The following is a 13,715-nucleotide window of genomic DNA, read 5'->3' as shown; positions in this document are numbered from 1 at the left end:
CCGGTCAGTAAAGGAAGAGGTGGGGAGTATGGGATGTAGGAGAGAGGAAGTTGTGTGGAGTAGACTACGGTTTGGGCACACAGGTTTGAATGCCACGTTATGGATGATAGGGAGACATGAAACAAGTCTACGATTGTGTTGATATTTTGTGAATTGTATGACGTAGATAGGGTGAGATTGGGTGAAAGGGTTGGAGAGGCTGGACGGGTTTGGGTGGTGTAGTGAGGGGAGGGAAGTGGTGTCTAGGGCTCTATTTCACTTTCTTAGAGGAACAGGAATAYTGAAGAGAATTTATTAATGTAGGTAGGCCGTGACTGGCCTCACACTCCATTACAGTAGGTGGCGGTGTATGCACCTTAAACGTTGGATATGATCTGCCATCCCAATCCCGAAGAAGAATAAACATTGGCGGGACTTTATGGAAAGTTATTGAGACGACAACAAATGATTTTAGCTACAAAAACGGATTAACGTTAATAATCGGATTATGTAGGAACTATGGTTCATGATCAAGAAAAATGTGAGTGTAGAAATCGTATAATGAGGTAGTCAGTAAAGTCGAACAGCAGACAGAACAATAAAAACGGTAGCTGATATTAGTGTCTTCACAATCACTCCTAGTTAGCCAGCTAATTTAGCTAGCTAGCAAGCCAGCCGTGTAACGTTAGTACCTTACTCTGTCAATGATAGCTAGCTAGCTTGCAGATCTTCGATTTATTTGGTCAGTTCTGCCTAACGTACGCTTTCAAACGGGACAAGATGAGCACTTCTCGGGAGATAAAACGTAAGTTGCTCACCTTTACTCCGATCATGTAACGATAAGTACTAGCTGGCTAACGTTAGTTGCCAAAAGCTGCATTGGCTGTTAGCTAAACTTGCCAGAACGTTTTTATATATATCATGATTGCCTGGTTGCTGTTGACATGATGTTGAAGGTGTGGCAACGCGAGACTATTGTTGACCAAACATACCTCATACCAAGGCATTCTGGCAATTGTCATTTGTGTATATTTGTCTGTGTGTGTGTGTGATATATATATATATATATATATATTATTTTACACACACATATTTTTACCCACAGAACTAGAGAAAGCTAAGAGTAAAGCTCAGAGCAATAATAATCTGAGAGAAGAGGCCAGTCTGTGCAATCAACTGGGAGAGGTGCTGTCACGAAATGGTAATGTGGTCATCTTTTTACTGTATTGCATAGAGAAAGTGTCAATTTAGTCATATCTATTCTTTATGAAACTCGGACATAAAAAGACCATGAATTTTGGTATTTTAACAAATCCATAGAATAGTCCTTTTGGAGGAAGGATTGTTGACATGTTTGTATTCAAATTATTTCTCAGTTATGCTATTAGGAAAGTTGGCATATTTATGACATTTTGGCCTTTTCCCAGGCCTCCTTTAAGACTCCATAGGGTTTCATCTTTAGGTGGTACGAAGCAAATGTTGGTTTTATATGAAAATGTACCGCTTGCTCTGTAATATGATAGTATTTTGACTTCATTAACCTTTTTATATTAATATTGAAAAATATAAACATGAATATTGAAAATGGAACATTTTAGATTTTAATGTTTGTATATATTATTGAATATAATATACTCTAAGGGAATATCAAAGTTCCAGGGTGTGATCTCTGCTACTTTTAGAGTTATGATCCAATTTGTAAGCAATACCGACAGAGTGAATGTGAAAATGGCCGCCCTCTGTTGGCGATCCCACTCTGGAACTTTGATATGCAATAGAGTATTATGTTCAACAATATTGAAACATTTGCCAAATCTAAGATTTGGGATTTCAATATTCATGTTTATATTTTTCAATATTGAAAAATTCACGTTTATTTGATTCAAATCAAAAATACTACTCCTATTACAGAGCAAGCGTTAAGTTTCATATGACCCCAATTTTTGTTTTGTGGCGTCTACAGATGAAACATGGAGTCTTAAAGAAGGCCTGGGTGAGGCCAAAATGTCATACATTTAGCAATTTTGAGTAATTATTTCTCAATCATATTTGACATTTGTATCTAAAAGCATATGTCAACAATCCTTCCTCCAAAGGACTATTCTATGCTTTACATTTTGAGAAAATCCCCCAAGTCATGTTCTTTTTTTTGTCAGGGTTTCATGAGGAATCATTTAATCATCATGTTTTTTCTTGATTCATCTCTACGATTCTGCACATTTTGTTTCCTATCAGGTGATTATGGAGCTGCCATTGAGGAACATCGGCAGGAATTGAACATTTCCACGGCAATACATGACGTCATTGGACGTGCAGTGGCAAATCGTAAGATCGGGGAGTGCTATGCGGAGATGGGGAACATTGCGGCGGCTTTGAAGGTGAGTGAACAGCTCAAGCTTTACTCTCTGATCCTCTACCTGCTTTTGTTTCAGATGGGCACATGACTTGGGATGCCAACTGTCCGCAGGACTGGAACTCCAGATTGGGCTTGTGCTACACATTTGGATACATTTTTGTGACTAACTATGCAGCCTGAAAGGCACAACAAGAACAGGCAAAATGTTTAATACAATCAGATTCTGTACTAACCAACAGTTTATTACAAGAGTATCCCCACCATTTCACTTGTTGCCAATCATACACAAGCAGAGTATATTAATTAAGAGTGTGTATTTGGATTCAGCACCAGCGACGTCATCTTCATCTGGCTCGCGACGTCAATGATCATGCAGAGGAACAAAGGGCACTGGCCACCATTGGAAGAACCTTCCTCTTCCGCTACGAGTCTGACCAATCGAGGGACAGCTTGAAGCATGCGGAAGATGCCTTTAAGAAGAGCATGACTATTGTGGACAAAGAACTGGAAGGTGTGTACACATTTTACTATACTTGTGAGTACCACAAGAACAGTAAACCAACAAAGATTCGGAGAATTGAGGACATTTTGACGGTCCTCACACATAAAAAGGGTTTTCTTTATTTAAATTGTATTATTTGTAGAATAATATTGAAGACATCAAAATTATAAAATAACACATCGAATCATGTAGTCATCAAGTGTTAAACAAATCAAAATATATTTGAGATTCTTCGAAGTAGCCGCTCTTTGCCTTGATGACAGCGTTGCCCGCTCTTGGCATTCTCTCAACCAGCTTCATGAGTAATGCTTTTCCAACAATCCTGAACGAGTTCCCACATATGCTGAGCACTTGTTGGCTGCTTTTCCTGCACTATGCGGTCCAATTCATCCCAAATCATCTCAAATGGGTTGAGGTCGGGTGATTGTGGAAGCCAGGTCATCTGATGCAGCACTCCATCACTTTCCTTCTTGGTCAAATAGCCCTTACACAGCCTGGAGGTGTGTTTTGGGTCATTGTCCTTTTGAAAAACAAATGATAGTCCCACTAGGCGCAAACCAGATGGGATGGAGTATTGCTGCAGAATGATGTGGTAGCCATGCTGGTTAAGTGTGCCTTGAATTCTAAATAAATCACACACTGTCACCAGCAAAGCACCATCACACCACCTCCTCCATGCTTCACATTGGGAACCAAACATGTGGAGATCATCTGTTCACCTACTCTGCGTCTCACAAAGACACGGCGGTTGGAACCAAAAATCTCAAATTTGAACGCATCAGACCAAAGAACAGATTTCCACCAGTCTAATGTCCATTGCTTGTGTTTCTTGGCCCAAGCAAGTCTCTTCTTATTATTGGTGTCCTTTTAGTAGTGGTTTCTTTGCAGCAATTCGACCATGAAGGCTTGATTCACGCAGTCTCCTCTGAACAGTTGATGTTGAGATGTGTCTGTTATTTGAACTCTGTGAAGCATTTATTTGGGCTGCAATCAGAGGCTGGTAACTCAAATGAACATATCCTCTGCAGCAGAAGTAACTCTGGGTCTTCCTTTCCTTTGGCGGTTCTCATGAGAGCCAGTTTCATCATAATGCTTGATGGTCTTAAAGTAATGATGGACTGTCGTTTCTCTTTGCTTATTTGAGCTGTTCTTGCCATAATATGGACTTGGTCTTTTACCAAGTAGGGAAATCTTCTGTATACCACCCCTATCTTGTCACAACACAACTGATTGGCTCAAACACATTAAGAAGGAAAGAAATTCCAAAAATTAACTTAACAAGGCACCCCTGTTAATTGAAATGCATTCCAGGTCACTACCTCATTTAGCTGGTTGAGAGAATGCCAAGAGTGTGCAAAGCTGTCATCAAGGCAAAGGGTGGCTATTTGAAGAATCTCAAATCTCAAATATATTTTGATTTGTTTAACACTTTATTGGTTGCTACATGATTCCATATGTGTTATTTCATCGTTTTGATGTCTTCACTATTATTCTACAATGTAGAAAATAGTTTTCAAAAATAAAGAAAAACCCTTGAATGAGTAGGTGTGTCCAAACTTGACTGGTACTGTGTGTTTGTGGGATGGCTTTTATATATGAATCCAAGTGAGGCAAATAAATGTGTGAACAGAAAAGTCACATTTTTGGGCATATTTGGGGCCCAGAGTTTTCCCTGAACATCTGATCAGGATAAACCCCTGGGCCTATTCATGGTTTTCCGTCTTTCTCTTCCTCCTGTACAACGCTTCATCTCCTCTCCCCCTCAGGAACAGTGGGTGCTCTGGAGCTGAGTGAGATGAGGGCTCGCCTGTACCTCAACCTTGGGCTGGTGTGTGACCACCTGGGGGAGCCCAAGCAATGCAGTGAATACATCCGCCTCAGCGTCTACATTGCAGAGTAAGAGCTCACCTCAACCTGGGCCRGTATCCACGGGGGATCAGTTTGGCCTTTCACATCATAATTGATAAGATTATATGGACAGGTGGGATTCTGATCCTAGATCAGCACTCCTACTCTGAGACGCTTTGTGGATGCGGCCCTGGTCTGTCAATGGTAACACAGTTAGCACACCATGACACCAACGCTTGCTGTTCAATGGCATCGGCTAGACTACAGATACACCTGCAATGCCACACATTTAATAGCAGACAGAACATGAAGTACAGCCCAATACAATGCCACACTCTGTAAATATATACCTAGGTCTAATACACTTTGAACTAGGACCTAGAGTAAGGTTCAAGCCATGGCATCCTTGTACCTTTCCTAATATCTTACCTTTAAGTGAGTTGGTGTCCCTCTGCCTTGTCTGTATAGGAAGAACCAGCTCCTGGAGGATTTGTACCGTGCCAACTTAAACATGGGCAACATCTACTTCCGCAACGGGCACCACTCCAATGCCCTGCGCAGTCTGGAGCAGGCCAAGGAGTGTGCCCGCAAGATCAAAGACAAGTTCAGCGAGAGCGAGTGCTTCCACTCCATCGGCAAGGTAAGGAGTGGAAATTCTCTTGGCGTTTGATTTTCCATTTTAAATGAACACACTAATTCAGTCAGTATTAAAGCATTACAGTTGTATGTTAGAACTGACTTCACATTAACAGTATAAGCTAGTGTGTGTGTGTGTGTTTGTGTGCGCATTTGGCTGTGCATTCGAGCATGCGACAGGGTTCGAGCCTGGGTCTCCACCTGCCCATTAAAAGCCTGGGTATTAACTCGCAATGCAACTCTTCAGATCTTAAGCAGGGTTTCTCAAGGGATCACGTGAGGGTGGTCACTCAATCACCTCTGTTACATGTGTCTCTATGTACGTTGTGTGTGTGTGTAGGTGCAGCTGTCTCTGGGGGACTTTGTGGCGGCCAGGCGTTCCCTGAAGAAGGCCTTCTCTCTGGGCTCCCAGCAGGCTGTGGACAGGGAGGCTGTGAAGAAGGCCTTCAAACAAGGTGAGAGAGAGAGAGGCTTGTTTGTTTATCTTAAAACCACAGAGATGGAGAGTGCGGGGCTGGGCCACACATGTCAACATGGACTGGGCTTTCTGTCTGTGTCTGGGGGAAAATGTCATTTTCATAGATTCAATGGTTTTTCTTACTCTTGCAGCAACTTTGAACTCTGTGTGTGTGTGGTTGCCGTAGCGATTCGGGGCAGTCAGCTGGAGGAAGCAGTGGGGGAGCTGGGTGGCGAGGGGCGTTCCCAGGAGGCTGTGGGACTGGCGGAGCAGCTGGGGGACCTATATTGTAAAGTGGGATGCTACCGCAACGCCCTGGACGCCTACCGTACGCAGGTGAAAACATCACACTCACTTAGCCCCACACAGTCACCACTTCCGGTGTCCATTTTCACTTCCTGTTTATTAAAGTTGAACTATTTAAATCACTTGCCTGGATGAGTACATGTCCATCCAAACGTTCCCTATCCCCACTCCCGCCGTAATGTATACCTGTCAGTCTTGTGTGTCGTGAGCTGCATGAACAATCCATGTATTTATTGTGTAACCTTGACCTATCCAATGACATGACGCTTGTCTGTTGCCGCTGTTCGGTAGCTATCCAGTGCAGAGGCGTTGGGGAAGCCCGCTCGGGAGCTGGCTGTCATTCACGTGTCCCTGGCTGCCACCTACACAGACATCAGGCAGCATGACAAGGCTGTGGAGCATTACAGACAGGAGCTGGCCCTCAGACAGGGCAACCCCAAAGAGGTATGACCTGCCTGGGTGTGCCTGGGACTCAGGTCTGGGGCTGGACAGAATGGGGCTGGATTTCTTAGTCTGGGCTTGTCATATAGAAAAGTTTCCTTTGGTGCATACGATCTTATCAGCATTGACTGTGCTTCTTTTAATCCATGCTCACGTCATTTTTGTATGTGTTTGTCAGGAGTGTAACACGTGGCTGAACATCGCAGCAGCCCAGGAGGAGAGTGGGAGGACCGTGGCGGATGTGGACTGTAGCTACGACACTGCCCTGCGCTGTGCACAGAGGGCTGGCCAACCCAAACTACAGGTACTGTAGGTTGTAGTGGTCCACTGACTGGGCTCACCATAGAAATATGCTAACTGTTTTCCCCCCCAGTGAAATGAAAAGCACTAGGCCTGTATAGATCAAATATTTTTTTTCTACGGACAGCAGAAACCGCGTTTTTCTTTTCCATCTTCATTTTATTTATTTCTCTCTGTCTTTCTTGGTCTCTCTCCTTCCTGTCGCTCTCTTCATCAGAGGCGAGTCCTGAAGACGTGGCTAGCTGCCCAGAGCCGCAGGGGCTCGTCGCAGACTGATGACACGCAGGCCAGGCTAGAGGAGCTGTGTGCCACCGAGGGCTGGAGTCCTGAGGGGGGGAGCGAGGGAGAGGAGGACGAAGAGGAGATGGAGAACAGTGAACCCATGGAGGACAGCGATATCCAGCTCTCAGACTCTGGTGAGTGAGACTACGGTCTCCACAGCTATGTTTGTCCTCTGCGGGCATCTATCATATGACAGAATAAGCACCTTTTACCTCAGTTTGAGCTATCCAGTCATTTAGTTTAGCATACAGGGTGTTGCTGAATAAAGCAATGAAAATTGGCACTGCTTTGGCAGATTATTTACGTCTGGCTAATTGTCTGAGTGTCTTTCTCTTGTCTCTCCGTAGAGGACGATGACAAGATGGTCTGTAGCGGCAAGAGAAAGTCGGGTCGGGTAAGTGCCAGATTTGTCAATGATGGCTTTGTTTTGGATTTGTCTGGGTTAAAAAAAAAAATACTTGTGTAAGCAGTCTGCATTCAAGTTACTGAAAGAAGCAGAGACTCATGTCTGTCTTGATTTCAGTGGAACAAGAGGAATGAGAAGGGGGAGACATCTCTCCACAGAGCCTGTATAGATGGGAACCTGAAGCAGGTCCAGTACCTGGTGGAGCAGGTGAGTGGAACTGGGTTTATACTCCTACTACTTCTCTGTGGCTATGGTAGTGTCTATGGTAGTATTCAACCAGTATGTCTGTGTCTCAGGGTCATCCTGTCAACCCCAGGGACTACTGTGGCTGGACTCCTCTCCACGAGGCCAGCAACCACGGACACACAGGTAACAGTTAAAAGTATGCAGAAATGAATAGGGCCTGATTTTTAAAATATTTATATTTGTAAAAATGTTGCACGTTTACTCATTAAATTTTAATAAAAAATAAATCCACTGAGTAAATCTAACATCCCGATTCTCGAGCTGCAACACACAGACATGTAAGGGGTTTGTGTCAACGGACATGGAGGTTAATACATCATTATTCGACGAAGCTACCCCCTGTTTGTTGTGATGCTGAGTTTGCCGACTGTCAGCTGTACGTAAACACATGGCCAAATCCCTTTTCGACTCCGTGTGTTGTGGAAAGGTGAACACGGATTGTTTCAAGCTAACGTTAGCGAACATAAGATGGACATTCAGTGGGCTCTAAAGTGCCAGCAGTTCACTCGCATTTGCTAGTGAAAGAAATGAAATGCAAATACAAAAAATAACTGGTCACGTTTGTGCGAGTGTGATATACATTTAATTCTGCATCCCATTAGTTGTATTTTCCACGTAACATTACGAGGATCACGCAACCTGATAGACTGTAACTGTAATTATGATCCACGTCACAAAAAAGCATTACAAAAGTATAATCAAAATAAATATAAACATCTTGGCATTAAATGGAGTCGGGAGTTTAGAAGACGGCGCGATGAAGAATGAATGAGTATTAGCTATAGAGGCAATGCTTCTAAAGTGCCTTTGCACTAGATTTGAGATTTGTATCAATTTCAAAGATCTGAAATGATGTATGCGTTGCAAAGAAATCCAATAGGCACCTTTACATCAGCTGAAACACCGGACTCTTCTAGCGAACAGCGGTCAGATTCCCTTTGCGGTAGCCTACTGAACAGCATTCAGATTCCCTTTGCGGTAGCCTACTGAACAGCGTTCAGATTCCCTTTGCGGTAGCCTACTGAACAGCGTTCAGATTTCCCTTTGCGTAGCCTACTGAACAGCGGTCAGATTCCCTTTGCGGTAGCCTACTGAACAGCGTCAGATTCCTTTGCGGTAGCCTACTGAAACACGGTCAGATTCCCTTTGCGGTAGCCTACTAACAGCGGCCAGATTCCCTTTGCGGTAGCCTACTGAACAGCGGTCAGATTCCCTTTGCGGTAGCCTACTGAACAGCGGTCAGATTCCCATTGCGGTAGCCTACTGAACAGCGGCCAGATTCCCTTTGCGGTAGCCTACTGAACAGCGGCCAGATTCCCTTTGCGGTAGCCTACTTAAGCTTTGTGTAGCCAGTTTGCGGTCTGTGTCGATGCGATCTAGTGTTGATTAGGAACCGTGTCTAAAAAGCCAAGACTTGTGAGCTGGCCCTGGTGATTGGTCCTGTTTTGAGAGGTGACAAGCGTTCCTCTACTATAGAGACTCAACTTGGTGGCCAAGGCAAGCTGGATCTGAAGACCTATGCAGATGTCAGAAATATATTTTCTTCTGCAGTAGACTACATGAAATTTCCATTTGGAGATGTGCTCCTCCAGCATGCAGTGGTCGCTGACATTGCCAACAGGCAGACAACCAAGTTCTCATCCCTCAACTTTTTCCATGGTACGCTTTCCCTGCGTTATTCTCGAGGGAGCCTCTGTTGATCTGGTGGAAGATGAGTTTAGACTTTATCAGGCAAAAAGCTTTGAGCAGAGTCTGGTCAACATGTGCACGGATCAGGCCTGGAGAGAAAGCGGCACAATGAGAAGGGGGGGGCAGCCTGGTCTACTCCCACCTTTCGGCTGTGATGCTGGGAATATTGGTCATATTCCATAGCAATGCGGACTGCGAACGAATACTCAGTCTCGTTTCCAAGAACAAAACCCAGTACAGAGCCTCCCTCAGTACAGACATGCTGAGTGCCCTCGTTACCAAGTAGGTTTCAACGATTGCCAGAGGAACTGTTTGCCACAGAGAAGTCTACCCTGATTCTCTGCTGCGTGAGGCTAAATCTGCTAGCTACCAGGCAAATCTGTCTCCAGAAGATTTGTTCTCACCCACTGTTTCCCATCATAGCTTTTTCATTTTTATTATGGATAACATGTGTATTTGATACTGATGCTCTGCTTCAAACAAATATCAGAGTTTACATTTTTTTATCGTGGATAAGACGTTTGTACATTTAATAAAATAAAAAAACTTCACGAATGAAGGCCCTTTGTGTGTTCTTTCTAATTACATCTTGTTAGTGACTTTTACCATATGTGTGAATGGAATGCTGTCAAGAAGGTACTCCAACCTTTTATAGACTTCATTTGGTACAATTGATCAGACTCACACAGCGAGCGTTCAGGGGGGGGAGAACTTTTTGGCGCTTGAGTTGAAACCCCAATTTGCCGCGCACGTCTGGTACTCTAAAAAGCTGGACAGGGTTGGCAGGTCTGGACTTAATCAGCATTTTAACCCTCATCTGCTTCTCTTTCTCTCGCCCTCTGTTCTCTCCCTCTCTGTTCTCTCTCTCAGACGTGGTGGCTCTGTTGCTAGAAAGGGGGGCTGACATTAACGACCCGGGGGGGTCACTGTGTGAGGGGGTCACCCCCCTGCACGACGCCCTCTACTGTGGACACTTCCAAGCGGCCAGATTACTGGTGGAGAGGGGGGCCTCAGTCACTGTCCGCAATGCCAAGGTCAGGACAAGATGGTGTGTGTGTGTTTTGGAGGACTGCGCATGTTTGTTTGGGYGGGGGGGGGGTGTGTGTGTGCATGCACCTGTGAGTGTTTGTGCAAGTGGCTCATGTATGTCTGTGTCCCCCTCAGGGTGAGACACCCCTGGACAGCCTGCGTCTGTGGCAGAGGATGTACAGAAGAGAGCTGGACCAGGAGGCTAGACATGAGCTGTCCAGCACAGAGGAACTGCTGAGGAGGGCCCTAGCAGGGTTAGGTGAGGCCTACATACTTCCTCTGGTGGGTGTAGGCCTATGCAATACAAGAAGGCTAGAACAGTGAAGAGTGGTTTATATAATGAAACTGTGTGGTTATGAGGCCTTTATGTTTGGGTTGGGGTCAATTCCATTGAAATTCCAGTCAATTCAGAAAGTAAACCAAATTCAAAATGTTCCTCAGTGAAAAAGCGTCAAAGAGAATTGGAATTTCAGTGTACTTCCTGAATTGACTACAATTAAAATGAAATTGACCCCAACCCTGTTGTATATTCAATGTGTCACATTTAGTTTGTGTTGTGTGTAAATATACTCCTTACATGTGAATTCATCATCTTACACACACACACACACTGTTTGTGAGGCCTAAAATCTGCTTAATTAATGTCCAGAAAATATGGCGTCTCACACAATATACATTCCTGTTGCTGTAAGGACGTTAACTATTCTACTGTGCCCTTAACTTTTCTACACTCTCTTTACCACAGTCCCCACCGCTCCTGTGCCCCCCAAGCCGTTTGATGCTCTGCAGGACAGTCAGCTGTTTGATGCTGAGAACTCAGAGCCTCTGATCCCCACCGGAGGGCGCCATTCGTCCACCATCATCCAGCCCAGAACCAGGAGCCCCAAGGAGAGCGCAGTACCACCTATCCCCAAACCGAGCCACTCCAAAGGCACAGCGGGGCCCCAACAACGACACAGAGGGACAGAGGCCTCCATCCTCTTTGGGGTACTAGTTGAATTACAACATAGGAAATTAGATGTCTGTCATAGGTTTGAAACCAAATCTCAATGACCCAGCACTTTACGACTGTCATAGAATCTCAGTCAAGAGCAGCGCTCATAAAGTTAGTTGTTGTGAAGCAGATTTGCAAGTGAGACACCGTTCCTGCTGACAAATAATCTCTGTCTTCCTCAGGATGACAGCAGCTCCTCCGACCACAGTGACATGGATGGCGCGGTTAGCCCTCTGCACCCTGTCCGACCACGCCGACGTTTCCGAGCAGCCCCAGCTCCACAGGAAGATCCCCCCAGCCAGGAAACAAGCTCTTCTGTTCCTGAAGCGAGAGAGTCTGCGGTACCCTCTGTCTTTGGCAGGGAGGAGTACCACAGTGCCATTCGCGGCCTAGGCAGTGCCAAGACCCGCCTTCTCTCCCAGAGCCTGCCGCAGTTCAGCAGCACACCGGCGGTGTCGTCAAATAGCAGGCCAGCGCTTGTTCCTGAGGAGGAATATCTGATAGATGATTGGCTGGAGAATGACATGGGCAATGTTCAGCCAAAGAAGAAGAGGAGAGTGGGGGAGGAGCAGAATGGAAGGCGGGACTTGAATATGATGTCATCAGGGGCCAGGAGTCAGAACTGTCGTTCAACCACGACTGAAATGGCTAGCAGAGGTGTGTAGCAGCTGCACTGATTACACGCACACACACGCACACACATACACAGCCCCATCGCTATACTTCAATGTAGAAACCATATGGAAGCTAACAGAGGAGCACAAGCATATCCATGTTACTATATGAACTATAAGGGGCAGTAATAGCCAGTGGAATCACAACCTGTTTTTTGTTGTTGTTGTTTTTTCGTCCTGCAGTGTCGACCTCCTCCAGTAGGGGTCTCCCTCTGCGCGGCATGACGCGGCAGGTGAAGATGACTCAGCTCTCAGGCATGGTAATGCTGGGCCGCCGAGAGGTCAGCAGGCCACAGAGTCCCACCGTAACTGACGACGACGACGACCCTCAAGCTTCCACGCCGCTTCAGACCCGCTACAGCACTCAGCAGGTCAGAGAGATCAAGTGAGATCCTACCTGGGTTCAAATACTATTTCAAATCTTTCAAATACCTTGAGTGTTTTATTTAGTCTGCCTGGAGTGCCAGGTGGGCGGGTTTGCCCTTTTGGACCTTTTCTATTGGTTCAATTTTAACAAGCAAGCTCCATCAAGCACAGCGCGAGAGACAGTCAAGTCACATCATTACTGTAGCAGGACATATTAGGCTGTTACCGGAACATCGTTCATCAAGATTCTGTCAGGGACGGACTTGCAAAGATATGTCGCAGACTCAGTTCATGGGTAGTTCATGGTTTGTAACGTAGAAATATATTTTACTAGACTGGTTCACCCATCACGGATCATTGACTTGAATGGGGGTTTGTTCTAGTAGTTCTATTTTTATTGTTTGTAAAATTGTATTTCTCTGCCTCTCAACCTCAGGTCCCAAACCAGGCAGTCGCTGCGCCAATGCTTGCACCAATCAGAATGCGGGTCAGGGTTCAAGCTAACGTGTTTCTGATACCAGTACCACATAGGTTGGTGTCTTTGTCTTCCTGCATGTATGTGTGAAAGAGAGTGAATGTCTAAAGTGGTACATTTAAATTGAAATGTTTGTCATTTAGCAGACGTGAAACGCGTGAAACGCTTACTTACAAGCCCTTAACCAACAGTGCAGTTCAAGAAGAAGAAAATATTTTGTAACTGGGGGGGTGTGTGCATGCGTGTGTGCGTGCTCATAACACTGTGTGTGTGTAACACTGTGTATTCCAGCGAGGCAGACTCCTGCACGGTGTCGTGGCTATGTGAACAGGCGGCCCAGCGCTACTACCAGGCCTGTGGCCTCCTGCCACGCCTTTCGCTGCAGAAGGAGGGCGCTCTGCTCTCTCCCCAAGACCTGCTACTGGCTGTTCTCCACACCAATGAAGAGGTGAGGCCAAACACTTACGATAGTGTGGAAATACACATAAAACCCCCCGGGGGGGGGGGGGAAATGCAAATAATCTGGGTAGCCCTTTGATTAGCTGTTCAGGAGTCTTATGGCTTGGGGGTGGAAGCTGTTTAGAAGCCTCTTGGACCTAGACTTGGCGCTCCGGTACTGCTTGCCGTGCGGTAGCAGAGAGAACAGTCTGACTAAGGTGGCTGGAGTCTTTGACAATTTTTAGGGCCTTCCTCTGACACAGCCTGGTATAGAGGTCCTGGATGGCAGGA

General features: G+C 45.5%; 1 protein-coding gene across 2 annotated transcripts in view; it reads left to right on the top strand.

Annotated features, from left to right (window-relative positions):
- The first annotated feature begins 382 nt into the window (after positions 1 to 382).
- The window catches only part of tonsl (tonsoku-like, DNA repair protein), a 28,480-nt gene continuing 15,147 nt past the window's right edge, over positions 383 to 13,715 (top strand). For both annotated transcript variants that reach the window (XM_024135114.2, XM_024135113.2), the window contains exons 1-21: positions 383 to 784; positions 1,085 to 1,180; positions 2,215 to 2,357; positions 2,663 to 2,846; positions 4,604 to 4,733; positions 5,154 to 5,325; positions 5,662 to 5,776; positions 5,966 to 6,114; positions 6,376 to 6,528; positions 6,704 to 6,829; positions 7,043 to 7,241; positions 7,455 to 7,501; positions 7,631 to 7,720; positions 7,810 to 7,882; positions 10,319 to 10,482; positions 10,613 to 10,736; positions 11,223 to 11,464; positions 11,654 to 12,128; positions 12,329 to 12,516; positions 12,948 to 13,042; positions 13,278 to 13,434. In XM_024135114.2, coding sequence (XP_023990882.1) covers positions 760 to 784; positions 1,085 to 1,180; positions 2,215 to 2,357; positions 2,663 to 2,846; positions 4,604 to 4,733; positions 5,154 to 5,325; positions 5,662 to 5,776; positions 5,966 to 6,114; positions 6,376 to 6,528; positions 6,704 to 6,829; positions 7,043 to 7,241; positions 7,455 to 7,501; positions 7,631 to 7,720; positions 7,810 to 7,882; positions 10,319 to 10,482; positions 10,613 to 10,736; positions 11,223 to 11,464; positions 11,654 to 12,128; positions 12,329 to 12,516; positions 12,948 to 13,042; positions 13,278 to 13,434 — 3,147 coding nt within the window. In that variant the 5' untranslated portion in view covers positions 383 to 759. The remainder of the gene's footprint in view (positions 785 to 1,084; positions 1,181 to 2,214; positions 2,358 to 2,662; positions 2,847 to 4,603; positions 4,734 to 5,153; positions 5,326 to 5,661; positions 5,777 to 5,965; positions 6,115 to 6,375; positions 6,529 to 6,703; positions 6,830 to 7,042; positions 7,242 to 7,454; positions 7,502 to 7,630; positions 7,721 to 7,809; positions 7,883 to 10,318; positions 10,483 to 10,612; positions 10,737 to 11,222; positions 11,465 to 11,653; positions 12,129 to 12,328; positions 12,517 to 12,947; positions 13,043 to 13,277; positions 13,435 to 13,715) is intronic.

Source organism: Salvelinus sp. IW2-2015, unplaced genomic scaffold, assembly GCF_002910315.2.
Source record: "Salvelinus sp. IW2-2015 unplaced genomic scaffold, ASM291031v2 Un_scaffold83, whole genome shotgun sequence".
Taxonomy (NCBI): domain Eukaryota; kingdom Metazoa; phylum Chordata; class Actinopteri; order Salmoniformes; family Salmonidae; genus Salvelinus; species Salvelinus sp. IW2-2015.
This window is presented reverse-complemented; position numbering and strand designations above follow the sequence as displayed.